The following is a 26,169-nucleotide window of genomic DNA, read 5'->3' on the forward strand; positions in this document are numbered from 1 at the left end:
GCCATGGATGTGGTATGATTTTTTACTGAAACAGCATTTTGTAGCCCAGGCCCCATGCTGTCCACAGCTGTTTTTCTCTCTGATACCAGCCAGGTGGCCCTGTCCTTTGTGTTCCCCTCCTCACCCCCTCACATGACTTCAGCCTTTGGATTCTCAGCTCCTGGCTGCTTTCCACATTCCACTGCTCTTTCAGAACCCAGGCATCCTGGCCTCCAGCTGAAACCGCTGCATGTGGCTTCCCCCACCCCTGGCCCCGTGACTCAGGCCCTCTGAAGGGACCAGCCCTCTTCTTGGCACTCACCGGGGAGGGGGGCAGGGGAAGGGGGGCCAGGTGGTGACATCACAGTTGAGGGGTATAAAAACCTTGGGCCAAAGCAGAATTGAAATTGAAGACACTGAGAAAACCCGACTGCACACAGCCTGTGCTCCTGGGGACCTCTTAGGACCCTCGGCCTGCTACTCACTGCATCAAGGCCTACCCACTGGTAAGGTGCTGCTTGTGAATCAGGGAGGTGGGGGGCAGGCAGGGACCAGGACTTTGATAGGTGGGGAGGGAGGGTTCCAGGGCCTCTGTGTCCCATCTCTTCTCCTTTCTCACTTCCATCTCCTTTCTGGGTTTCTGCATGTGTCGTTGACTGATTGATACTTATTTTACTTAGATGGTGTCTCTGGGTGGCAGCTGGGAACTATGTCACCTTCCTTCCCCAGGCTGCGTAAATCATTTACTCTTCTCCCCTCAGCACTCAGTTTATTCATTAACTGTTTCTCGTGCTTCACGCATTGCTGGTCGCACACTTCTCTCTGTCGGGTCAGACATTTTATTCTTTTTCGCCCAAAACCAAGCACATAGGCTGTTCAGAAGTTGGATGACAAAGGGCTGTATTGTCTCATTCCCACCTCCTTCCTGTTCTCCTCTTAGTTCCCGGTCGTGTTTCCCTGTCTCTAGAGCTTTTGTTGAGGGAGGGGAGCCTGCAAGGTGTGACGGCTGGCCGGCCTTCACCCTTCCCCCTCCTTCCCTTCCAGACCCCATGCCGGGCTCTCCCCGCCTTCTGTGGCTCCTGGCTGTCACCTTCTCCTTGGTTCCCAGAGCGCAGCCCTTGGCGGGAGACTCGGAAGAAGAAGAGCAAGATGAGACACCTTTGCCGGCTGTCCCCTGTGACTACGACCGCTGCCGCCACCTGCAGGTGCCCTGCCAGGAGCTGCAGAGGGCCGGCCCGACGACGTGCCTGTGCCCCGGCCTCTCCAGCGCCGCGCAGCCGCCCGACCCGCCACGCCTGGGGGAAGTGCGCATGGAGGCCGAGGCGGGCCGCGCCGTGGTGCACTGGTGCGCCCCCTTCTCCCCGGTCCACCAGTACTGGCTGCTGCTTTGGGAAGGCGCCGGGGCTCCGCAGAAGGGGCCCCCCCTCAACTCGACGGTCCGCCGAGCGGAGCTGAAGGGCCTGAAGCCCGGGGGCGCATACGTCGTCTGCGTGGTGGCCGCCAACGCGGCCGGGGAGAGCAGAGCGCCCGGGGCCGAGGGCCTCGACGGCGCGGGCGGCCCCGCCTTCGGGCCCTGCGGCCGGCTGACCGTGCTGCCAAGGCCGCTCACGCTGCTGCACGGGGCCGTGGGCGTGGGCTCGGCGCTGGCCCTGCTCAGCTGCTCTGCCCTGGTCTGGCACTTCTGCCTGCGCGAGCGCTGGGGCTGCCCCCGCCGAGGCCGCCCGAGCGGTGCGGGACTCTGAGGCCGCCCAGGGGCCTCTCCGGCCAAACTAAGCCCGGCGCCGCTCCGGGGGAGGTGGCGGCCCCGGCGGACGGAGGGATGGAAGGCCGGGCGCTGGGCCCCCACTGAGTCGGTTCAGGCTCCAGACTTCCCACTCTGCCCCGAACTTAAGTTTAAGAATAGAGAAGGTCGGCAAATTTTTTCTTAAGGGACCAGAATAATTTAGGCTTTGTGGTTCCAGGGGATAAAAGCGAAGATATCATGTAGTTCTTACACAACCATGTAACCATTTAAAAATGTAAAAATCATTCTTAGCTCTTGGGCCTTACAAGTCAGGCCCTGGCCAGATTCGGCCCGTTGACTACGGTTAGTCTACTTCTGTCGTACAGCCTCAAAAGGGCCCTGCCACTATGGGTGGCTTCCATGGGGTTTTGAGAATAAGCTGCTGCGGGATGGGAGTTTGGGGCTAGAGACCACTCCTTCTCCTTCTGCCTTTTTGTTTAGATAGTGAGGATGCGCACCGAGTTAGAATCCACCTGTGTCTGAGGCGGCTGGAAATAAATGACTGACATGGGGTGGAGAAGAGAAGGACTGCCCAAGCTGCTGTCTGGGACAAGCTTGCGGTTTTGCTAGTAAAAATATAATAATAATAATACAATAATAACAAAGGATTCCCCCTCCCCCATTTGTGTTTATTGTATATTCACTGTAACAACATTAAAGGAGATGTAAAAGGAAGACATTTTCCATTTTCATGATCCTTTTCAATTCCCTGTCCACACACCGATGTTTTGGAGTAGTATACATACTTTCGAGTTTATTTTTAAATTAACTGGATGTAGAAAAGTCGAAGTTGCTACACAGTTTATTCCTCACTTTTACTGATCTTATAACCTTTTTTTAAATTATAAAAGTAACACATACAAATTTCAGTACTGAAGAGGATAAAATGAAAGTTCCCTCCTCCTCAAGAGGTGATTGCCTGTAGCAGAGCAAATTTTTCTCTAAGCAATGCAAATATTTTTTTTCATTATATATATATACATATATATATATGTATATATATATATTTTTTATTTTTTATTTTTTGCGGTACGCGGGCCTCTCACTGCTGTGGGCTCTCCCGTTGCGGAGCACAGGCTCCGGACGCGCAGGCTCAGCGGCCATGGCTCACGAGCCCAGCCGCTCCGCGGCATGAGGGATCTTCCCGGACCGGGGCACGAACCAGTGTCCCCTGCATCGGCAGGTGGACTCTCAACCACTGTGCCACCAGGGAAGCCCTCATTCAATATATTATGGATAATGTTCCATGTTGGTAAATCACAGCCTTCTTAGTTATGTGAAAGGCATAACTTCCCATTGGAGGATGCTCCTTAACTGACAATAGCCTTGGCTCTTTGTTAGAACATTTGTCTTCAGCGTCTGCTATGGACATCCTTGTTTGTTTGTGTATCCTCACATGTTTGTGTATTTCCATAGGGTACTTACCTGGAAGTAGGTGAGAGAGGCAGTACTATACAATTTAATTATTATTCTATTATTGGAACTCTAGAATAAATTTAGAACACATTTGTTATTGAGAATACACTCACCACATTGCCGTGAATACTTTGTCTTTTTAATCTGATTTCTGTATTTCCTCAGCATTTATTCATTTACAAATAGTGAGGGCCTCACTATCTCACTTTTTTGTTCTGTTTTTTTTTTTTCCGTACTTTTTCTTCCCTACTGTCTTAATATTAAAGACGCGCTTTACATGCATTCGTACTTAATCTCTATCACAATCGTTCTAAGAGATGGTGTCACCTTTTCACAGATAAGTTTGAGGTTCTAAATGGTTTGAAGCTATTCAGTACAAGTAAGGAGGTGAATTAGGATTTCTCGACACAAGTTGCCCATCTCCAAAGCTGATGATCTTCATTCCACTGCAGAGAGGCAGCACAGCCTACCGGTTCCAGCACGCACACTGCATGGGTTTGAATCCTAGCTCTGCGACCTTCGGTAAATTATCTCATCTTTCTGTGTCTGTTTCCTGTGACTAATAATAGTATCTACAGCATATGGATTGTTGTGATGATTAAATATGAATTAACCATATAAAATTCTTTAGTGCATATATTATCAATATCAGCAACTTATTATTCTGCCTCCTAAAAAACATTTAAAGTGAGCTTTAACTTAAGGGACCTAACAGCCTAGGTAGTGGCGGCGGGCTAAGTAATCAACAAGACTACACACCAGGGGGACAAATGCTAATGGAGTAAATACCGGGGCTGGGAGGTGGAGAGGGGGTGGTCAAGGCAGGCTTCCCTTAGAAAGCAAACCCAGGGACTTCCCTGGTGGTCCAGTGGTTAAGATTCCGCGCTTCCACAGCAGGGGGCGCAGGTTTGATCCCTGGGGACCTAAGATCCCACATGCGGTGCGGCCAAAAAAAAAAAAAAAGGAAAGAAAAAAAAAGCAAACCCAGGGTGCAGTCCGAAAAACGAATGGGAGTTAACCAAGCCCACAGAAGAGGCAGGACATCCCAGACACAGAGGGACGACTATGTGCAAAGGCCGGGAGGAGGGAGAGTTTTGCAATCTGCACAAGTTACCCTCAAGTGGTGAGAGATGAGCTCCACACCAACTACCAACATTTACACAGTATAGTCTTGCCAGGCACCTAAGGTTGGTGCTATTGTTATCCTCACTTTACAGATGGGACATTAACAAAAGAAAGGGTAGGAAGAGGGAAGAGATATGGGAACATATGTATATGTAGAACTGATTCACTTTGTTATAAAGCAGAAACTAACACACCATTGTAAAGCAATTATACTCCAATAAAGATGTAAAAAAAAAAAAAAAAGAAAGGGTAGGAGGAAGCCAGACTACCAGCATTTAAGTTTCGTCCTAGGTGACTGAGGGGTCATGGAGAAGCCTTAATCAGGGGGGTGATGACAGGATCAGTTATTGTGTTTTGCAAAGATCCCTTTGGCAGTCGCGCGGAGGACAGCTCAATTGCCGGAGAGGATGAGGAGGTCAAAGGGTGCGCACATTTCTATGGCTCCTGATAAACACTGCTAAATAATTTTCCAACCGGTTGCACTAAGGGGCCATATCGAGAGCTGTCTTGATTCGCCCAAGGGTTTCAGGGCGGCATCGCCCTTCTACACCGCTGCGGGGCACCCGGGCTTGGGTGGGGGAATGTGAGCTGCCTCCCGGGCCGCTACTCCCACGCCCCGCCTGTCCCCTCAGAGCCAGGTCCTGACAGCCGGGCCAGGCCTGTGTTTTCTGGCTCTTTGCGGCACCCGTCCACGTCCGCCTCCACGTGACCCAAACAGATTCGGGCACTTCCGCTTCCTCTAGCCTTTCTTCTCGTCGGTGTCCAGGGCCGGTCCGGAGCCAGTAAGTGAGGCGAGCGTCCGGCTGGGGCCGTTGGGGGCGGTTGTGCGCGCCGGCGGGGGACGCCCCACGCTGACCCCTCCGGCCGTCTCGCTCCCTCCAGGTCCCCGCGGAAGCGGCGGTGGCGGCGTCATGGCGGAGCTGACGGCTCTGGAGAGTCTCATCGAGATGGGCTTCCCCAGGGGACGCGCGTAAGGGAGCCCCCTAACACCCGTCCGCGGGGGTCGCCGACCTGTCCAGGCCTTTACCCCTGCCTGGCCTCAGGCTCTACGCCCCAGCCTGACCATCGCCATGGCTCGTGGGCGCTATTCACGGTGTTTCTGCCCCCAGGGAGAAGGCTCTGGCCCTCACAGGGAACCAGGGCATCGAGGCTGCGATGGACTGGTGAGCGCTCAGACCGGGTAGCAGGGGACTGGGGACTCCTACGAGGGGCAGCCTGAACATTAATCTCTCTCCCGACTTTCCCTGCCAGGTTGATGGAGCATGAAGATGACCCAGACGTGGACGAGCCACTAGCGACCCCCCTTGGACATATCCTGGGACGGGAACCCACACCCACTGAGCAAGGTGGCCCTGAAAGTCCTGACGGAGGGACCCAATGTGATTATTCAGGAGGGCCTGAGGAGGAGGATGACGGGTAATAATACTGATTGCTTGTTTGTAGGACCTGGGTCTGTTGTGGGAGAAAGCAAACCCATTTTGACTGAAGAGGAAAGACAGGAACAGACTAAGAGGTATGAAGAACAAGCTCACATTTCTGAGGCTCATCCTCCTCCTCTCCCCAGAGGTGTTTTGGGACTGTGTTCCCGGATTCTGTTTTCTGAATCCCTTGTTAATAAACACACCTTCCCAATTTATGTCCATTTCTCTTAAAACTCTTTCCTCTCTGCAATAAAGGATGTTGGAGCTGGTGGCCCAAAAGCAGCGGGAGCGTGAAGAAAGAGAGGAGCGGGAGGCACTGGAACGGGAGCGGCAGCGCAGGAGACAAGGGCAAGAGTTGTCAGCTGCCCGACAGCGGCTACAGGAAGATGAGATGCGCCGGGCTGCTGAGGAGCGGAGGAGGGAAAAGGCTGAAGAGTTAGCAGCCAGGTCTGGGTGCTGGGGGTGTTGGCTAAGAGATGAGAAAGGAATCAAGATTTGCTTTGTCAGTGTCTGACCTACTTTCGTTCTGTCTGCATTCCAGACAAAGAGTCCGAGAAAAGATCGAAAGGGACAAAGCAGAGAGAGCCAAGAAGGTAGGTGATTGGGTACATACTGAGGGTAATGAAGTAGGGAGACTAGTAAATCCCCTTTTCTAGCTTCAGAGGGAAAGGTTGGGCTTAGTGCCTGATTGTTTAACTTTGTCCTCCAGTATGGTGGTCATGTGGGTTCTCAGCCATGCCCACCAACAACAGAGCCAGGCCCTGTTCCCTCCTCTCCCAGCAAGGAGCCTCCCACGAAGCGAGAGTATGACCAGTGTCGCATACAGGTACTGATTCTGATTCCTGTCTTGCTCCTGGGACCCTTGGTTGGCTTGTAAGGCACCCAGCCCAGCCCAGAGCTTTTTTCAGTTATGTTCCCTTTGCCAAACCTCTCCCATCTTTGTAAATGACTTTTGAAATCCTACCTCCTCTGCTCTTAGGAAAGATATCAAATTTTACTTGCCCCAGTCTTATATAAATCTATCTCTCTTTCTTATTCGGCAGTTAACTTCTTACTTGTTCATCATATTTTCATTTGATTTATTATACAGCTATTTGCATGATGTGGTACCTATCCAGATATTTTGTGTAACCTTGTCTTTGTTTTCCTTAAATTGTGAGGGAGCTAGGAGTCTCTCTTTTCAGTGTTCAGTAAAGCCAAGCCTAAGTGGTTGTTCATTAGGTGCTTTAATAGCAATTATGATGGTTCAGTCTCTCTAAGAGGAAGAAGAAGCCAACTTTGCTCTTTTTCTTTTCCTTACCTGGGCACTTCACTCAGTTTTGACACTCACAATTCTGTATTTCTGTCTTGCCTTCCAGGTCAGGCTGCCAGATGGGAGCTCACTGACCCAGACATTCCGGGCACGGGAACAGCTGGCAGCTGTGAGGCTCTATGTGGAGCTCCACCGTGGGGAGGAGCTAGGAGGGGGCCAGGACCCTGTGCAGTTGCTTAGTGGCTTCCCCCGGCGGGCCTTCTCAGAGGCTGACATGGAGCGGCCTCTGCAGGAGCTGGGTATGACACGTGGGACCTGAAACCAGGAGGGGGATACGGGACATGCCTGAGAAGGGAAGGGGTGCAAAGAAGGGACTTTGTGGAGATAATGTGAGGCCAGGAATTTGGGGCGGGGGGAGGGCAAAAAGCAGATCTTTTGGTTCAAACCTGTTTCGTTCCATCTTCAGGACTTGTGCCTTCTGCTGTCCTCATTGTGGCCAAGAAATGTCCCGGCTGAGAGGCCTTTATCCCACCATCCTTCTCTGACCTTTCTTCATCTTTGATAAAGCACTGACATCACCTTCCTAATAAATAGACCCTCTGAGTTCTGTATGTGACTGACTCCTTCCTGAATGGCCGGGAGGGACAAAAGGAAGCCTTTTAGAATAGACCCTATGCTTCCTCTTAAATTTCTAATCTCTGGGTCTGATGAGTTGCTTGGGAGGTTGAAGGGGAGAGGTGCTGGAGTGTGGGGTGTACGTTGGATAGCATCTTTTGCTCCTATGGGAAAGGCAGTACCTAAGCCTGAAATCCTTAGTAGCTATGTGCCTTGACTTCTTTAATTAAACCTAGTTTCTTCTTTAGTAAAACAGGGATAATAGTGCCTGTTAATTGGGGTTGTGGGGGCTTACGTAATGCTGATGTCAGGTGCTTTGGCACCGTGCCTGGCACCTGGTAAGTCCCCAGTTAAGTATTAGCTACTAGAAGGGTAGTTTTTAAAATGTGGCCATTCACAGTGAGAGGAGCCATAGTGTGACCTTCACAACTGCATCTCTTCTGCACTAAAAAGTGTTGAGTACTTAATATATACCACACAGTTTTAAGTGCTTTGTATGTATTAACTGAGATATGAAGGCAGTATTATCTAGCTGTAGGTACAATGATTCCATTTTAGAGATTGGGACACCAAAGCACATGACTTGTCCAAACTGACACAGCTAGCAAGTAGCAGAACCTGGACACATCTCTGGGGAGCCTGACTCTAGGGCTCAGGCTCTGAACTGCCAAGCTCCCCTTGTGCTGCTGCTGCTCCCCTCATCCTCGTGCTCCTCAGACAGCTGCTGACCTCCCTCCTCTCATACCCCGACTAGGAAAGAGGCCACAAGTAAACCGTAAAGATCGCACATGACAAATGTGCTCAGCTTACGACTTCACCATCTAGTAGCTGAAAACTGCACCAATGCTCATATCTGGGTTTACACCTCAGTGTTACCAAGCTTTATTTAGTGTGTTCCGGCTTTATTTAATACAAGCAGCCCCACCCCCGGCCCCCGCCTCCCATCCCCCATCAATTGCAATCTTGTTTGGAACCACAGGACATAAAATAGACAAAAGGGGAGTGAATTGGTTGACTTCGCTGTAGGGCGGCCACCCCACTGATAGCTTTATCTCATCCCATCAGTGGCATCGCCAATGGATCCTATGACGGATTCAGAAATTGAAAACCACTACAGTGAAAACCTTGTGGGAGGAAAACCCCAGTGCATTTAGTGAGAGGCTGCCCTGTGCCTGGCACTGCACTTTACATTCCTAAGTTCACCTTTTTACAACTCTCAAAATAATTCTCACCACTTATTTATTTATTTATGTATTTATCTGCACCAGGTCTTGGTTGCAGCACTATGGATCTTCGGTGCAGCATATGGGATCTCTTAGTTGTGGCATGTGGACTCTTGTTGCAGTACCTGGGATCTAGTTCCCTGACCAGGGATTGAACCAGGGCCCCCTGCATTGGGAGCACGGAGTCAGCCACTGGACCACCAGGAAAGTCCCAATTATCACCTTTTATGGAACAGGGCTAAGGCTCAGAGGTTAAAAACATGCAGGAGTTGAAACAAGATCTGACTCAAAGCACACTCCTTTTACCGCTCCTACCACGGTGGCCTCCAAAGGTTAAATTAAGGTCACAGAAGGCATTATGGCACATGTTAATTGCTAGAAGCCCCTCTCCAACCTCATTCGAAGGACAGGCACCCAGGGTGTCCTCTATGGGTATTTACTGCACAAGAATTTCCAGGATAACATCACTTGGTTATCCCCGAAAGTACACTCACGCAAACCACGTGACCTGACGTGTGTTTTGAAAACGTGGTCGCTCTGCCTATAGGGCTTCAGCGTCACGTGAGGGGCGGGGCAGGCGGGAGCTACACTCAAGCCCGCCCTCAGTACTGACCCCCATAACACTCTAGGCCTTTATGGGCGTCCAGCCGCAGCGCTCACTCTCTGGATGGAGGAACATGATTTATTGGTTCCTTCAGTTAGCCACATCCGATGCCCTGGCCCAAGACGTGTACGTTAAAACGCAGTGCAGGGTTTGGGGGGGAACGTGCTCACCCGGCGGCAGCTCCCCAGGTCCCGAAGAGGTCTGCGCGTGTCTGGACTCCCCGCCGGCCCACAGAGGAGTAAGGCCGGATCGGGCTCCTGCGCTGCAGCGGAGGTCCCGGCGCGCACGGGGGCACGTCTGGCCTTAGGCTGACTTCCCGCCGTCGCCACTCATCCAGTTCTTTCTCCAGGCGACGTTCTCTTGCGTGGCCGCTGCCTCCTGCAGAGTGGCCAGAAGTAGCTGTTTGGTCCTGGCCACCTCGTCCCTGCGCTGCGGGTCCTGCCCCGGCATCTCCTGCGGGCAGGAAGGGAGGTTCGTAGTCCGGGCTACCAGCCTGCGGTTCTCCGCCCGCTCGCCCCACCTCGGCCTCCCAACTGCTCACACCTTCAGCATCGCCTGCTTCTGCTGCTCTCCCGGGGTCACGAGGACAAAGAGCGCGGTGCCCACGCCAGCCCCCGCGCCCAGCACTGCGCCCGCGATCAGCGCTTTGCGCAGGGTCTCCATGGCCGACCGCGCGACCAGCGAGGCGCCCTCCGGGGCCTCCGGTAGCCTAGCAAGGCCGCCGCGACGTCTCAATCTGCGCAGTCTAGAACGCCTCACACAGGAAACCATAGAGACGGGGCCGGGCTAGAGGGGGCCGGGCTAGAGAGGGCCTGGCCAGAGAAACGTTTCGAAGCTAGAGCGCCTGGGTGTTAAGACGAGGTTTAGCAGAGGTTGACCACGTCAAGAGGTGTTGGCACCCAGGGCCGAGCGTGGGGCCCCTTGTCATGAAATCCCGAAGAGGATTGCTAAGGGGAGAGTAAGTGTCTTCATTGTTGATGTGAGTTTTACAATTGCCCAGCTCCGGAATGTCCTGATCAATAGAGGGTCAGGGCTGTGCTCTGTAGTTTCCTACAATTACTTGTGCTTTTCCAATACAGTACATAAGGACATTCAGATACTTATAAACATCAATCTATTGACTGCCTTCAATCCCTTCAACTCCTGAACAAAAACTCAAAGCCTAGTGTACCGGGTGGGGAGAAGGGTATATTTATGTTTTCTTTTTATTTTACTTGTTGAAAGTAAACGTTACCTTTCTCTTCATGGTATATAACCTTGGTTTTTGTGTTTTTTTTTTTTTAAACCATGAAAACCATGGATTTTGTGTAACACCAAATTCTAGTTTGGAGAAGAAACACCTCTTAGTTGTGTGACCCCGGGCAAATCGTTTAAGTTCTTTGTTTCTCGGTTTCTGCATCGGAAAATGAGGCTAATAACAGTATTTATCTCATAGTTTTAGGATAATTAAATAAGTTTATATTGAAAAGCATTTAAAACAGTTCCTGGCAAATAGCATACACCATAAAAATATTCATTAAATAAGATACAAAGAAACATGTCAATGTGGGAGACCCAGTAAGAACCAGGAAATTCCAAGTTTGTTATCAAAGCTCTTCACTCACAGGGCTTTAATCCAGATGCCCTCATTAACTCCTACTTCTGCCTTTCCCAGTGTCATCAGGGAGTGAGTAGAAATAAAGCTCCTATCCCGCCTCTTGGGATTGTCCCCTCCCCTGGAAGGCCCATAATCTCCTTGCATGTCAGCCTCTTCTCCTCAGAAGTGATTAAGGGGCCAGGCTCCAAAGCAGATTAAAGGAACAGTCTGTGGGGTGCTCTGGGCAGGGGTACTCTACTGAGTTCAACCACCCTGCACTCCAAGAATCAGCACCCATGGCCCTTGTGCCAGGGAGCAGCGAGGATGGGCCTTGGCCTAGAGATAGCCCAGGCTCCTCCCAGCAACCAGAAAGTCCTAGACTGATCAACCCTCTCTGGGAGGACAGAGGAGAAATTGGCCAGGTTGAAGGTCACCAGGACGTTCAGGTTAGTACTTCCCCACCTTGTGTCTTGCTGTTGGCTCATTCCAATTTGGCCCAAGCCCCCTGCTGTGCCCATCCAGGTTGTCTGTCAAAAGACCCGCCTCCCCTCTGTCGTGGTGGAAGCCCCTGAGGCTGAAGCGAATGAAGAGAGTGGGGAGCTCCGGTGGCCACACGAGGAGCTGCAGCTGCTCACTGATGATGAGGAAGAGGAGGTTGAGGTCTTCTTCAAGGACCAAAGTGAAGAACCAGGTGAGGGAGGTGGCTGGTTCAAATGAGGCTGTTGTGAATGGGATGGTCTAAGCAGGACAGCTTAGTCGTGTCTCTTGCATTAAGCAGCAAGCAGTAGGTGCTCAGTAAACACAGTGAAGAAAAATGTAGAGGTGGGAGATAAAAGTCAAGGTGGTTGGCAAAGTTGATGAACTTTAAAAGGCAGTTGTGATGTCAGATAGGTGACACCTTTTAGTATGTATTTTTAATACTTTAAGATATTTGTCATGGGGGAAAGAATAAAATCACCCCAAATCCGACTACCCAGAGATTAACATTTTGGATGCCTTCTCCTCCAGATTTTTCTTCATGTCTATATACTGTTACAGAAGCTACTTTTACTATGTGCCAGGCACTGTGCTGAACACTTTTATGTGTATTTTTCAGGACCCAGTGAGGAAGGATACTTTCTCCCTCAGGAGGAAACTGAAGCTGTTAAGTTAGGCTCTTCATTATAATTGCTATATTATTTTTATAAGCAAAAGAAATTACACGAATTTATCTTTAAAAAAATCCAGTAATATATCAGGTATATTTTTCACTGTTAATGGGCTCTTTAACTCCCTCCCTCCCACCCCCCAGGCTGGACTTGGAGCTCACTGGACCCCAAATTTCCCTTAAGAACCTTTAACCCAGAACTCAGCTGGGGGCAGGAACAGGTAGATCAAGATGCCTCCTGGATTCCAGAGGAGACAGATTGTCAGGAAGCCCCCAATCCCTGTCCTCTCTGGGACTCAGCATCAGGTTCCCGTGTGTGCAGAAGCTGCTTTGTGGAATATTCCCATTTCCTGCCTCCCAGGAACTTTGAGGGTAAGTATCACTCTCCCTCAAACATTTTACCTAGGTTTATGAAGCCCTTCTACCTATCCTTTCACAATCTTCCCCTTTTACAAGTTGAGAAAAATGAAGGCTTACAGGTTAGGCCCCTGGGTCACACAAGTCATATCCAAGGAATTGGGATTAAGAATTCCTATCTGTGCTTTTAGGAGTTCGGTTAACTGGGGATGGGGAATGATCCACTTGTACCTTCTTTATTCAGCACTCATCTTGTGCCTCGCACTGCTAAATGTTTCACCTGTTGTTGTATGGAATCCACAGAACTCCAGGTATTATTCCAACCCTGCAGATGAGTAAACTGGGGCACAGAAATATTCAATACTGTGTGCACACAGCTAATATGAAAGCCCGGATCCAAATCCTCATTTTCCAGTCATCTTGCCAAGACAAAAGATTTCTCCAACTCCTCACCCAACAGAAACACTAGGGTCAGGTTTTAAAAGTCTTTAATTGGAGCCTTGAACCAAGTAAGCAAAGTAGGTGATGCCTCCGAAAGGGCCCAGCTCCTGCACAGACACAGTCCAGCCTTGGGACCCTTGCTCCAGGCAGGGCAGCCGCACATCAGGGTCCTCATCTGAGAACTGAATCAGGGTCCCCCCAGGGCTTAGGACCCTCAGGCACTCTGACAGCAGCTGGTAAGCCCCAGGCAGACCAGCCCGGGCAAGAGCATCCCAGGCGCCCTTGTCTAGCACTAGATGGAAAGAGCCTGAGGAAGCCACTGGCTGCAGGTTCAGGGCATTAGCTTGCATGAAGTGGAGGCGTGAGGCAGGGTGCCCCGGGCACAGGGGTGTTTGGCCTTGGCCACCTTCCAGGAGTCTGTTCATGTGGGCCACAGCCACAGGAGAGAAGTCCACCCCCAACACGTCCACTGGGTGCGGGCATTTGGTGTAGAGGCCTGTACATAAGCTGGAGGTCCCACAGCCCACGTCCAACACCCGCGGTGGACAGGCAGCTGGTGCCTCCTGCAGCAGCGGCAGTAGGAGCCCCTGGGCTTCCTCGTATCCAAAGAACCAGTCGAAGGTGCCCGCGCTGCCCTGACGGGGCTGGGCGGGGAGCTTATCCCAGAGGCGGTGGTCCGCCAGGCAGTTACCAGTCAGGGAGCCTGTGGACGAGCGGAGGACTTGCGTCACCCAGCGCCCAGTTCTAGCAAAACGCGACAAAACCCGCACCAATGTGGCCTGGGCCTTTAAGCGGCACAGTTTCAGAGACTAGACTCCTGTGTAACGAAGAACCCAACTTGCCCTCCCTCTGTCCACCTTCCCTACCCGCCACGAAGCGACGCGCCCCCGCCGCCAGGCTCGCCAGGTGGAGGGTTCGGCGCAGGGCTGCCATCCGGAGGTGACGGCAAGGTCGGCCAGAGAAACTTCTGCGAAAGTGTCGCCCGTACTCCGGCAGGGGCCTGAGGTCCAAGGGAAGATGTGCAAAATACGCTGTGCGGAATCACGCGTACAGCCTCCCTAACGCTGCAGCCTCGGAAAAAAAGAACGCGGACACAAACTTACTACGGTACGAATGGCCTTTATTGTTTGCAACGGGAAGTGGAAGAGGAGGGGATGCGACAGCTCCGGCTCCTGGGGCGGCTCCACAGACCTGAAATCAAAGGAGAAGGCTTGAGCACCCCGGGGAGGAGTCTGTTGAACCTCGGTTCTGCCCTGCTCCTCGGAGCCCTGTGTCCCGGCGCTTGAGGATAGAACCCGCGGAATGGAAGCCGCCGGTACCGAAGACATGACGCCGAGGGGGCCGGAGCCCTTTCCCTCTACCTCCGTACATTACGCGGACCGGGACCGCACGCCCGATCCCCGCCAAGAAAAGGAGGGTCAACAGGCTCCACCCAGAACCCCCCCCACGGCTAGCCGGTGAAAACACTAACGTCAACACTTACTCAGTCGCTGTCGTCGAAAAGGCCAAGGCGCCCACTGGGCTCCTTTATATAGCTCCAGGACCCGCCCCCCCCCCCCGAGCTGCGATTGGCTAACGGAGGGCTGGGGGTGGGGCGCACACGGATCCTGCGCAGAGCTGAAACGCTGGACCCTGAGCTGGTTCGCAACGCAGCAATGGGTGCTCCGGGGGGAAAGATCAACCGGCCGCGAACGGTGACTGTGTGGGAGCCCGACCCTGTTTCACAAGCGTCCCGGAGCCCTTTACCCTCGCCCGAGATGGACTCGATGGGCCAGTGTCACCGGGTGCGGGGTCCTGGGTCGCGGTGCACGGCACCCCTCTGATTAAGCATCTTCCTCCCCCTTAGGAGCTGAAGAAGAAGCTGTTCAAGCGACGGCGGGTGTTGAACCGGGAGCGGCGACTGAAGCACCAGGTGGTCGGGGCTGTGATAGACGAAGGGCTGATCACGAGGCACCACCTCAAGAAGCGGGCGTGAGTGCCAGACCCTCTCCCTCTTGGTCCGCCCCACCAAGCCTCCTTCCCTCCTCCTTGTCGAGCTCCGGAGCAGCTAACACCTTTTTGCTTTCCTTGTGTACTCACGTTTATGCAAGGAACGTTTGTGCCTAAACTCTGCTAGTCCCTCACTGTACCTGTAGCTCACAACCTTTCTTTGGTTCTTGGACTCTGATGAGAATCTAAGGAGAGCTGTGGACTCCCCCACCTCCCCAAGTAACATTATACATTCACACAGATTTTTTTATAAGTACATTTAAAAGTACACACATAAGTGTGCGGTGAACCATTTGATGAATTTTCACAAGGGCACATGTGAGATTTTGCATATAATCTGAGTCTTGGGGCAGAGTTCCCACCCCATCCTTTCATTGACTTGTTTATTATAAATATTTAGTTTATAAAGCGGCATAATAAATATATTTGGTCCTTGTCTCTGCTTTCTGGCAGAGCTAAATTTCCTGAGTGATAAGAGTGACTCTTTTTTCATAAGGATCCCCTTTTGAGCACACCTAAATTTATGCAAATGGTGACTTAGCATAGGGCTGGTCATCAGAAAGATGAAGTGATTAGAGGATTGGAAATTTAATTCCCTCGCACTGCCTGTGGGAAGGGGGTGGGTGGGTGCTGTAGATTAAGCTCTACACAGCCTCTTGAACCAGCTCCTGATTGGTCAACTGGTGGAGGTACTGGGAGGCTGGCTCACCTGGAGACAGCGTGGAACCTCTGGCCCCTTGCATACTTTACCCTGTGCTTCTCTTCCAACTGACTGTTCCTCAGTTGTATCGTTTTATAATAAATCAGTAACTGCAAATACGTGTTTCCCTGAGTTCTTTGAGCTGTTCTAGCAAATTATCGAGTCTGAGAAGGGGATCATGAGAACCCCAATTTATGGCTGGTCAATCAGAAGTACAGGTTACAACCTGGATCTGTGATTGGCATTTGAAGTGGGGGAAGCCTTAACCTGTGGTATCTGTTGCTATGTCCTGGTAGATAGTGTCCAAATGGAGTTAAATTTGTAGGACACCCAGTCAATGTCCATTGAGAATTTGGAGAATTACTTGATGTGGGAAACCTCCCCCACCCACCACATCTGCTGTTAGAAGTAACAAGAATAAGGGACTTCCCTGGCGGTCCAGTGGTTAAGACCAATTGCGCTTCCAATACAGGGAGCATGGGTTCGATCCCTGGTCAAGGGAACTAAGATCCTGCATGTCGAACGGCCAATATATATATATATATATATATATATATATATATATATATATATATATATATATATATATATATATTTTTTTTTTTTTATTTGTAAAATAAGAGGAGGAAACGTTTCTATTATGTACTAAATTTTAGCAATTAATGTTACTTTACGTATGTGTTAAGACTAGTTTTAGGTAAAGTAACAGTTCTTTGACTTGGATCCAAAGACCTTTTCAGTAACCAGAACCACTGTGTGGTCTGTATTGGTTCAGGTTAACCTGGATATTTTTGTTCTTACCAATCCTTCAGGTCCAGTGCACGTGCCAACATTACTCTGTCTGGGAAGAAGCGCAGAAAACTCCTCCAGCAGATCCGGCTTGCCCAGAAAGAGAAAGCAGCCATGGAAGGTAAGGCGATGGCACAGAAGTTGGGGTGAGGGGGCAGCCTGGGTTCATTTGGGTTCTTTAATGCTTCCTCTTTCCCTTTGCTCAGTGGAAGTCCCCCTCAAGTCAGCCAGGACTAGTGAACCACAGCCCAAATCAAAAAAGAAGACAAAAGCCCCCCAGGATGTAGACATGGAGGACCTTGAAGATAAGAGCTAAATCTCACACCCCTTCCACCAGAAGATTCTCAGCTGGAGCCAGGAGGACTCGATGGTTATTTCAGAGGACTTTGGAGAAAGCGTTGCTCCTTTTCACTGTCCCCAGATTCCTCTTTCCTAATGGCCTAGTGACCTGCCCTGGAGGGATGTATTGAGAGGAAGAGGGTAGAAAAGAAAGATTGGAGAGGGGGTCCTAAGCAGTCAACTCCATTTGTAATAAAGCCCTAGCATTCTCACTGAGATGTGTGTGATTAAATGTAGGAATGGGGATAGGCCATGAAAAGGGGCTGTGAGTGTGGATACAACACAATTGGGAAACAGGACCCACAGTTCTTACTTGACCAAAAGCAACAAGAAGCCACCCTCCATGATGGCCCTGTCTCCCTGATGAGTGACACTCCATCTTTCCATTTCTGACAAAAATAAGGTGTTCTGTAGAGATGGCAGAGGAGGTAAAGGTCTTGATACTGGCCCTGCCACCTCCCCTGTGTGACCAGGGTGGACAAGTGACCGTGGTTGTCTCTGCTTCCTTTGCTGGATTATATTTTTAATAAAGTGAACATTATTTTTCCCTTGTAACGTTCAGAAATTCTGTTTGTTGGAAGCCAGGGCTGGGGTGGTTAATTAAAGTGAGAAGCTGTGTGTGCAGAGATGTGGTCAACTGGGGAAAAGCATATTCTCTCCTTGCTCTGTTAATCAGTGCAGGCTTCCTGGAAGAGGGAGGGTTTGGGTACAGTGTTGTGCTCCCCTCTCCTCAAGTTTATATTTTGAACATTTTCAAACCTTCGGTAAAGTTAAGAGATTAGCACACTAAGCCCCTAAATATGCACTCTACTTGGATTTACCAGTTTTTAACATTCGGCTATACTTGATCTCCTTACCCGCTTGCATACATATGTGTGTGTTCAAGTATGTATAATTGTTGTCTTTGCTGACTCATTTGAAAGTCAATTGCAGATGAGATTTTATCCCTAAGGACATGCTTCTATATAGCCAAAACACCTAAGACATTTAACATTGGTGGAATAGCTAAAATGCAGGTTTTCATATTCACACTTTGTGGATAATAGTTTTTATAGCTGTTTATTGTTTCCTCAATCCAGAAACCGTTAAGGATCATGCGTAGCATTTAATTGTCATGTCCCTTTAGTCTCCTTCAATCCAGAACAGTACCCCTACCTTGTCTTAGGTGACTTGGTGTCTTCGAAGAGTCCAGCCTAAATTAATTAATTAAAGAATATCTCACAGCCTGGGTTTGTCTGAGTGTTTCCATATGTTTCCTCATCAATACATGTAGGTTAAGCATTTCTGGGAAAAATTCTACATAGAGGATATTGTGTACTTCCCATTGCATTTCATCAGGAAGTAAGTGTTGACTGAAAAATAAAAATACACAACCTAAAGGCTGAGAATTATGTTTGATTCAGCAGACTTGCTGAAAACTTAAACCTGGAAGACCTCTCAGATAGCTCTGAGGTAAGGGAGGAGTCAGGATATAGAGGAGTTTTTGCAACAAAAACCAGGTAGTTGGAACATCAAAGATTATTGTTAATTAAAGAAAATCAGACTTCTCAGGTTAATTAATTTAGTGCTTTTCTATGTATGGGAAGACGCAAGAGTCTCGGCTCTTTGAAATCATTCCTTTGATATGCTCCTTAGCTACCTATGGCCAGTATCCTGTTCTTTGGGCAGCCTGTTTGGAGACCGTTGGAGACAGCCATAGTGGCTGCTTGATGGCCGCAACATTGTTTGTTTTCTGATCTAGCAGGCAGGCGAATTTTTCGTCCACACATATAATATCAGTTTGTCTCATTATTGGTGATTCCTAATGTTAAGTGGGTGTCTGTCAGATTTCTCCACGGTTAAGGTATTCGTCCCCTTTGTAATTAATAAGCAATCTATGGAGTGATACTTTGAGATTGTATGAATACCCTGTTCCCCAATGACCTCTCAACAATGGTTTTAGCATCCATGATGATCCATACCTGAATTAGTTACTGCTGCAAAATGGTGATTTTTCTAATTGTATCATTAATTCATCCATGTTACTCATTTTACATATTCTGTAAAGGAAACCCCTACTTCCTTTTAAAATCTCATTTAGGTTGTTAAACATCTGTTACTATCACCTTTTCATGCTCCAAATCATACCAAACTGGCCAGCCAAAGCCTGTGTCTTTTGTTGGGGGGGGACGGGGGGGCACGCAGGATACAGAATCTTGGTTCCCCAACCAGGGATTGAACCTGTGCCCCCTGCAATGGAGGCACAGAGTCTTAACCACTGGACCACCAAGAAAGTCCTGGTCCTGTGTCCTTTTGACACAGCACCACCAGTATCTTAACAATTCCTTGCTGTCTGGCACAATATGTTCCAGGCTCACCTGCTACTTCCCCTGGGCTAAAACTTGGTATCAGCTATTTTTCTATGGAGACAGTATTATGTCCAGTTTTGAACACAGGAAAAAGTACTTGTGTGAAACTGAAATATATTCAGATGCGGTAAGGAGAGGAGGGGAGAAGCTGCAGGGAGAAGGAATTTCAACATCTTGGGATTCCCATCACCTTTCATAATTTTGTTCTACCCCCTGTGCCTAAGGCAGAAAGGAGCTTGCTGTGTTCAAAGAAGAGTTTCTGTATCTGGTATTGTGCTAAATTCTTTACACAAATAATCTGAAGTGGGAATTCCCTGGCAGTCCAGTGGTTAGGACTCCATGCTTCCACTGCGGGGGCATGGGTTTGATCCCTGGTCGGAGAACTAAGATCCTGCATGCTGCATGGCATGGCCAAAAAAAGAAAAAGAAAAAAAAAAGAGAGAGAAAGAAATAGGTGAATAATCTGAAGTGATCTTTGCAAAAAGTTTGTGAGATACGATACCGCATGCGCCATTTTACAGATAAGGAAAGGGGCTCCGAGCAGCTGAGTCACTTGCTCAGGGTTACGTTGCTAATTAATAGCAGACATGAATCCAGATCTGTCTAACTCCGAAACAAGCACCCTTAGATTGTGAAATCTTTAAGGGCAAGGACCACATAATAGTCTCATAGCTGGAAGAATTTATTGGGTTCAAAAGGCACTTTTGTTTTTTGGCCATGCCGTGAGGCAAGCGGATCTTAGTTCCCCCACCAGGGATCTAACGCATGCCCCCTGCAGTGGAAATGCAGAGTCGTAACCACTGGACTAGCAGGGAAGTCCCCAAAAACCACTTTTCATAGATCAAAAGTCAAGGCCCAGAGAAGGGAAGTGTTAGGTCCAAGTTTGAAGCAGAGCTAGGAGCAGAAATTGTCTCATATTTACTGTCCTGGAGCATATACGCTTCATGAGTGATCAAACTTCTGAAACTTAAGAATAAATATAGAACCACCATAATTAATCATTTAGCTTTTAAAACACAGTCACTTCAAAGATATCTTTAGAACCTATCACCTGGTGTTATTCTAACTCACATTTCCACTGAGAACAGTAAGCCCTCTGGTTAATACAGGCCTCAGAACCTACTTTCCTTTTCACTCATCCAACCAACTATTAAGAACCTGCTACATGCCAGGAAGACACTGTTGTATGTGATGATGATAAAGCCTTTAACAAAACTGGCAACATCCCTATTGTCAAAGAGCTGGAGTTCATTCAACAAATATAATAAAAACAGCTATTGCTTATGTAGTGCTTACCTACCATTGCAGGCAACAAGTGCTATACAGTAAGCATATTACCTGGTTTCAATTTTCACAAGCCCGTGAGGTAATTGTACTATTAACATCCTGATTTCCAGAAAAGGAAACAGGCAGAGAGGGGTTAAATGAAGTACACAGCCGGTTAGTGAAATAGCTGGAACGTGATCTAGATAGACTGGTTGGAGCAGGGGCTCTTGATGAGGTGAATTTTTTTTTTTTTTTTTTTTTTTTTGCGGTACGCGAGCCTCTCACTGTTGTGGCCTCTCCCGTTGCGGAGCACAGGCTGCGGACGCGCAGGCTCAGCGGCTATGGCTCACGGGCCCAGCCGCTCCGCGACACGCGGGATCCTCGCGGACCGGGGCACGAACCCGTGTCCCCTGCATCGGCAGGCGGACTCTCAAACACTGCGCCACCAGGGAATCTCTGAGGAGGTGTATTATATCCTCATAAGGTTACCAAGCTCTCTCTGCAGCTATGGGGATGTGAGGTTGGGGAAGGTCCCCCTGCACTGGGAGACTGGGGAGCCTGACAAAGATGGTAGTGCCAACCTAGGACTGGGAGAACACCTTCAGCGTAGCCAGCCCAATTTATTTCAGGCTTCCCCCTCTCCCTCTCTTTCCTTGTCTTCTCTTCATCTTCTCTTACGGACTTTCACTCCTTTCTTTCCGTCTCTCTTGCGCTTTCCCTCTTCCCTTCTCTCCTTTAACTGCTTTTTACATTGTCACTGGTTATTGATTAAAATGTTTCCTAAGGTGCTTCCATTTTTAAAACCTCGAGAGTTGAAAATTTTGTTTCGGCTTTAGGAAAATTAATTAAATCCAATTAAGTGGTCGCAGCTAGCCTTAGTATGTGTAAATGGCCCTCTCGCGGGGGGGGGGGAGGAATGGTTGCGTTGAGGGTGGGTCGGCTTCCCGCTGTCATGGGTGCAGCCCCGTTCTGGGACGCCGACTCATCTCGGAACCAATGTGTGAGGGTCACGGACGTCGCCGGATTGGTTTTCCTGACAGGCTTGGTCTCTGGTTCCTTTCAGGTTTCCCGGCAGCGCGCATGCGCTCCCTGCGCTCCGCCGCTACCGCTTCGGGCTCGGGCTAGGGCTCCGGGATGTCCGCGTTGTGCGACCCTCCCGGGGCCCCAGGGCCTCCCGGGCCTGCCCCGGTCTCCCACGGTCCCGCGCCGCTCAGGTAGTCAGAGCCCCTGGCATCTTTCCCTACCACGGGGTCCCGCGCCGATAACCAGCCTTCTCGGCAGAAACCCGGATCCCACCTCGAGAACTCGCGTCAGGGTTCTCAGAGATCCCCGGTCGGTTCTCCCCAGAACTCAGGGACTGCCTCACCAAAACTCTGGGCTCCAGTGCCCGCACTCCCAAGATCTCGGTGCTGCCTCCCCCTAAACCCCAATGCCCAGTTACCCCAGATCCTGGCCTTGCTCTTCCAAGAGTTGGGAATATTAGAACTCCTGGGAACCCAGGTCCCCTGACTTCATGGAGACTCCCTGAGCACCCAGGCCCAGAAACCCACAGAATGCTTTCTTCTAGCCTTTCCCTTGCTCTCCAACGGAGACACTCCCCTCACCGTAGAGTGTTTTGTTTTGTTTTGTTTTTTTTGAGGAACCAGAGATGAATGGCACAGTCAGAGCCTTATCAACCTCTAGAGGATGCTGTCTTCTTTGGCAGAAAATGCAATAAGAGGAAATAACACTGGCTTCTGAACCTCTAAGACTGAACCCATATGTTTCAGGAGGGGAAGGGTTGAAGGGCATTAGCTCGTCTCTGCCGTGGGGCACCTTGATTCCTGGGGCATACTGAGGGTTCTGGGAAGGTGGTGGCTGTTGATGTGGTGGAGTCCAAGTGGTTGGTGGTTAGGATGCTTGCAGAATATGGGAAGAAGCAGGTTTGGGGAGGGAGAGCTCTTAATAAGGGGCAAATTTGGGCTTAGAATTTTCTTTCCATTAAAAGCAAAATCCAGCGTTCTTGTTTCTATGTAGGGGGGAGTGCAGTAAAGCTAGAAAGGTGTGTTTAAAGCAGATGTTACAGGAACACAAAATATACTTACTCAATTCACCAAATATTTATTGAGTATTTCCCATATTCCAGGCACCCCAGTAGAAGAGGATCCAGTGTTGAAAAGCAGAGAACTGTTAACTACCCTCCTGGAGTTTATAGTCTGATTAGTTACCTTGGTTTCCTTCTCTGTAAAATGGGATCATAATGGTACCTACCTTATTGGGCTGTTATCTGTATTGAAATAATACAAGTAAAGTACTTAAAAGAGAACTTGATGTATTACAAGAGTTATCTAATATTGATAATATTGTTATTTATTTAAAAAATAGCATTTACTGAGTAACTAGTGTGACCTAGATATGGTGCTTACGTGCTTTAGGAACATTATCTTTTGAGGGAGGTACAGTTATCCCTATTCTACATAGAAAGAAACTGAAGCTCACAGAGGGAATGTAACTTGCTCAACAACTCCCAACACTCTAACTCTGCTTCTTTTGCTTCCTTACAGTGCTCAGGAGCTGTCGCAGGAAATCAAGGCCTTTCTGACTGGTGTAGACCCTGTTCTGGGCCACCAACTCTCGGCTCGGGAACATGCTCGCTGTGGCCTTCTCTTGCTCCGCTCTTTGCCACCTGCGCGGGCTGCTGTGCTTGACCACTTGCGAGGTGTCTTTGATGAGAGTGTCCGGGCCCACCTGGCTGCCCTGGATGAAAGCCCTGTGGCTGGTCCACCTCACCTGCGTCCACCGCCACCCTCTCATGTCCCTGCTGGGGGACCTGGTCTAGAGGATGTGGTGCAGGAAGTGCAGCAGGTGCTGTCTGAGTTTATCCGGGCCAACCCGAAGGCCTGGGCACCTGTGATTAGTGCATGGTCCATTGACCTCATGGGGCAACTGAGCAGCACTTACTCGGGCCAGCACCAGCGTGTGCCCCATGCCACTGGCTCTCTCAACGAATTGCTGCAGCTGTGGATGGGCTGTCGGGCCACACGCACATTAATGGACATCTATGTTCAATGCCTCTCAGCTCTCATTGGCAGTTGCCCAGATGCTTGCGTGGATGCCTTGCTGGATACCTCTGTCCAGCATTCCCCACACTTCGACTGGGTTGTGGCGCATATTGGCTCCTCTTTTCCCGGCACCATCATCTCCCGAGTTCTCTCCTGTGGCCTTAAGGACTTCTGTGTTCACAGTGGGGCTGGAGGTGGAGCTGGTGGCAGTGGTGGAGGCTCTTCTCAGACCCCCTCTACAGACTCCTTCCCTGGATCTCCTGCTATCCCTGGGGAGAAACGGGTGCCCAAGATTGCCTCAGTTGTAGGCATCCTAGGGCACCTGGCCTCCCGCCATGGAGACAGCATCCGACGGGAGCTCCTGCGAATGTTTCATGACAGTCTGGCAGGGGGCACTGGCGGCCGGAGTGGGGATCCCTCCCTTCAGGCCACAGTTCCCTTCCTCCTGCAGCTGGCAGTCATGTCACCAGCTTTGCTGGGCACAGTCTCTGGAGAGCTGGTGGATTGCCTTAAGCCCCCAGCTGTGCTGAGTCAGCTGCAGCAACACCTGCAGGGATTCCCCCGAGAGGAGCTGGACAACATGCTGAACCTGGCCGTGCACCTGGTGAGCCAGGCCTCTGGGGCAGGTGCCTACCGCCTGCTGCAGTTCCTGGTGGACACAGCCATGCCTGCCTCAGTCATCACCACCCAGGGCCTGGCTGTGCCAGACACCGTGCGTGAGGCCTGTGACCGGCTGATCCAGCTACTGCTGCTGCACCTGCAAAAGCTGGTTCATCACCGGGGAGGGTCTCCTGGGGAAGGGGTGCTGGGCCCACCCCCGCCCCCCCGCCCTGTGCCCTTTCTAGATGCGCTAAGAAACCACGTTGGAGAGCTGTGTGGAGAGACGTTACGTTTGGAACGGAAACGCTTCCTCTGGCAACACCAGCTCCTTGGCCTGCTCTCTGTTTATACCCGGCCTAGCTGCGGACCTGAGGCCTTGGGCCATCTCCTGAGCCGGGCCCGAAGCCCTGAAGAGTTGAGTCTGGCCACTCAGTTATACGCAGGGCTGGTGGTCAGTCTCTCTGGCCTCCTGCCCCTGGCCTTCCGAAGCTGCCTGGCTAGGGTACATGCAGGGACTTTGCAACCTCCCTTCACGGCTCGGTTCCTGCGTAACTTGGCACTGCTAGTGGGGTGGGAACAGCAGGGTGGTGAGGGCCCTGCAGCCCTAGGGGCCCGGTTTGGGGAGTCTGCCTCAGCTCATCTGTCTGACCTGGCTCCTCTCCTGCTCCATCCTGAGGAGGAAGTAGCCGAAGCCTCTGCCTCCCTCCTGGCCATTTGTCCCTTTCCTCCGGAAGCCCTGTGCCCTTCCCAACTCCTGGGACTGGTGAGAGCTGGAGTGCATCGCTTCTTTGCCTCTCTCAGGCTGCACGGTCCCCCAGGGGTGGCTTCCGCCTCCCAGCTTCTTACCCGCCTCTCCCAGACCTCCCCGGCTGGGCTCAAGGCTGTCCTGCAGCTGCTAGTTGAGGGAGCCTTACATCAGGGCAACACAGAACTGTTTGGTGGGGAAGTGGATGGGGACAATGAGACTCTCTCAGTTGTTTCAGCTCCTTTGGCTTCAGCCTCCCTGTTGGACACAAACCGGCGGCACACTGCAGCTGTGCCGGGCCCTGGAGGGATTTGGTCTGTTTTCCACGCTGGAGTCATCGGCCGTGGCCTAAAGCCACCCAAATTTGCCCAATCACGCAATCAGCAAGAAGTGATGTATAACACCCAGAGCCTCCTCAGCCTCCTGGTGCACTGCTGCAGTGCCCCTGGGGGGACTGAATGTGTGGGCTGCTGGGGGGCTCCCACCCTGAGCCCGGAGGCAGCCAAAGCAGTGGCAGTGACCTTGGTGGAGAGTGTGTGTCCCGATGCAGCCGGTGCTGAGCTAGCCTGGCCTCCTGAGGAGCATGCCCGGGCCACCGTGGAGCGGGATCTCCGCATTGGCCGGCGCTTCCGGGAACAGCCTCTGCTCTTTGAGCTGTTAAAGTTGGTAGCAGCTGCTCCCCCAGCCCTGTGCTACTGTTCCGTGCTGTTGCGGGGGCTGCTGGCCGCCCTCTTGGGCCACTGGGAAGCCTCTCGCCACCCTGATACAGCCCACTCCCCCTGGCACCTGGAGGCATCCTGCACCCTGGTGGCTGTCATGGCTGAGGGAAGCCTCCTGCCACCAGCCCTGGGGAATATGCACGAGGTATTTAGCCAACTGGCACCTTTTGAAGTGCGTCTGCTGCTGCTCAGTGTCTGGGGCTTTCTCCGGGAGCACGGGCCCTTGCCCCAGAAGTTCATCTTCCAGTCAGAGCGTGGCCGCTTCATCCGGGACTTCTCCAGGGAGGGTGGGGGTGAAGGTGGAGCCCATCTGGCTGTGCTGCACAGTGTCCTCCACCGCAATATTGACCGCCTGGGCCTTTTCTCTGGCCGTTTCCAGGCACCTTCACCGTCCAATCTCCTTCGGCAGGGGACATAGCCTTTCCATGCTCCAGAAGCCGAGGGAGGTTGAGCCAGGAGAGACAGACGGGGCTAAGGTGCTGAAGAAAGGTGGAGGTTTCTCTTCTAAGACCTTGGCCTAAAAGAGCGCTGTCACTTTCTTCCTCCCCCACCTTTTTTTCTAAATAAAACTTGCCGAGTTGAGAGAAACAAGAGTCCAGTGCCTCTGTCTAATGCGGAGAGCCGGCAAATTCGGACAGCGCCTGGCTCTGAACAATCCCGCCCTCTCCCTCAAGCCCCGCCCTGGCCCCGCCCC

At 50.9% G+C, this 26,169-nt stretch overlaps 6 protein-coding genes across 6 annotated transcripts; 4 read left to right on the forward strand and 2 right to left on the reverse strand.

Moving 5' to 3' along the window:
• Positions 1 to 1,028: 1,028 nt before the first annotated feature.
• Positions 1,029 to 2,439, forward strand: LRRN4CL (LRRN4 C-terminal like; the record flags this gene model as incomplete). The annotated part of the gene is made up of 1 exon (XM_079709296.1): positions 1,029 to 2,439. One exon carries the CDS (start codon positions 1,029 to 1,031, stop codon positions 1,719 to 1,721), a length of 693 nt encoding a protein of 230 aa, XP_079565422.1. The 3' UTR covers positions 1,722 to 2,439.
• Positions 2,440 to 5,051: 2,612 nt separating this feature from the next.
• On the forward strand, positions 5,052 to 7,581 carry UBXN1 (UBX domain protein 1). The gene is made up of 10 exons (XM_079709287.1): positions 5,052 to 5,085; positions 5,186 to 5,273; positions 5,413 to 5,466; positions 5,555 to 5,649; positions 5,747 to 5,816; positions 5,980 to 6,171; positions 6,266 to 6,317; positions 6,434 to 6,550; positions 7,083 to 7,275; positions 7,443 to 7,581. The coding sequence occupies exons 2-10, from the start codon at positions 5,215 to 5,217 to the stop codon at positions 7,490 to 7,492; spliced, it is 882 nt and encodes a 293-aa protein (XP_079565413.1). The 5' UTR covers positions 5,052 to 5,085; positions 5,186 to 5,214; the 3' UTR covers positions 7,493 to 7,581.
• A 1,908-nt stretch (positions 7,582 to 9,489) lies between these two features.
• UQCC3 (ubiquinol-cytochrome c reductase complex assembly factor 3) lies at positions 9,490 to 10,153 on the reverse strand. Its single transcript, XM_079708233.1, has 2 exons — positions 9,962 to 10,153; positions 9,490 to 9,871 (listed from the first exon to the last, which is right to left on the reverse strand). Exons 1-2 carry the CDS (start codon positions 10,079 to 10,081, stop codon positions 9,722 to 9,724), a joined length of 270 nt encoding a protein of 89 aa, XP_079564359.1. The 5' UTR covers positions 10,082 to 10,153; the 3' UTR covers positions 9,490 to 9,721.
• A 1,137-nt stretch (positions 10,154 to 11,290) lies between these two features.
• LBHD1 (LBH domain containing 1) lies at positions 11,291 to 17,303 on the forward strand (the record flags this gene model as incomplete). The annotated part of the gene is made up of 6 exons (XM_079708186.1): positions 11,291 to 11,440; positions 11,517 to 11,685; positions 12,286 to 12,513; positions 14,786 to 14,910; positions 16,441 to 16,538; positions 16,624 to 17,303. 6 exons carry the CDS (start codon positions 11,291 to 11,293, stop codon positions 16,652 to 16,654), a joined length of 801 nt encoding a protein of 266 aa, XP_079564312.1. The 3' UTR covers positions 16,655 to 17,303.
• Positions 12,982 to 13,898, reverse strand: CSKMT (citrate synthase lysine methyltransferase). The gene is made up of 2 exons (XM_079708187.1): positions 13,806 to 13,898; positions 12,982 to 13,642 (listed from the first exon to the last, which is right to left on the reverse strand). Exons 1-2 carry the CDS (start codon positions 13,870 to 13,872, stop codon positions 12,987 to 12,989), a joined length of 723 nt encoding a protein of 240 aa, XP_079564313.1. The 5' UTR covers positions 13,873 to 13,898; the 3' UTR covers positions 12,982 to 12,986.
• A 4,186-nt stretch (positions 17,304 to 21,489) lies between the features above and the next one.
• On the forward strand, positions 21,490 to 26,057 carry INTS5 (integrator complex subunit 5). The gene is made up of 2 exons (XM_079709298.1): positions 21,490 to 21,584; positions 22,914 to 26,057. The coding sequence occupies exons 1-2, from the start codon at positions 21,505 to 21,507 to the stop codon at positions 25,891 to 25,893; spliced, it is 3,060 nt and encodes a 1,019-aa protein (XP_079565424.1). The 5' UTR covers positions 21,490 to 21,504; the 3' UTR covers positions 25,894 to 26,057.
• Positions 26,058 to 26,169: the final 112 nt, after the last annotated feature.

The sequence above is a fragment of the Hyperoodon ampullatus genome (assembly GCF_949752795.1).
Source record: "Hyperoodon ampullatus genome assembly, chromosome: 7".
Classification (NCBI taxonomy): domain Eukaryota; kingdom Metazoa; phylum Chordata; class Mammalia; order Artiodactyla; family Ziphiidae; genus Hyperoodon; species Hyperoodon ampullatus.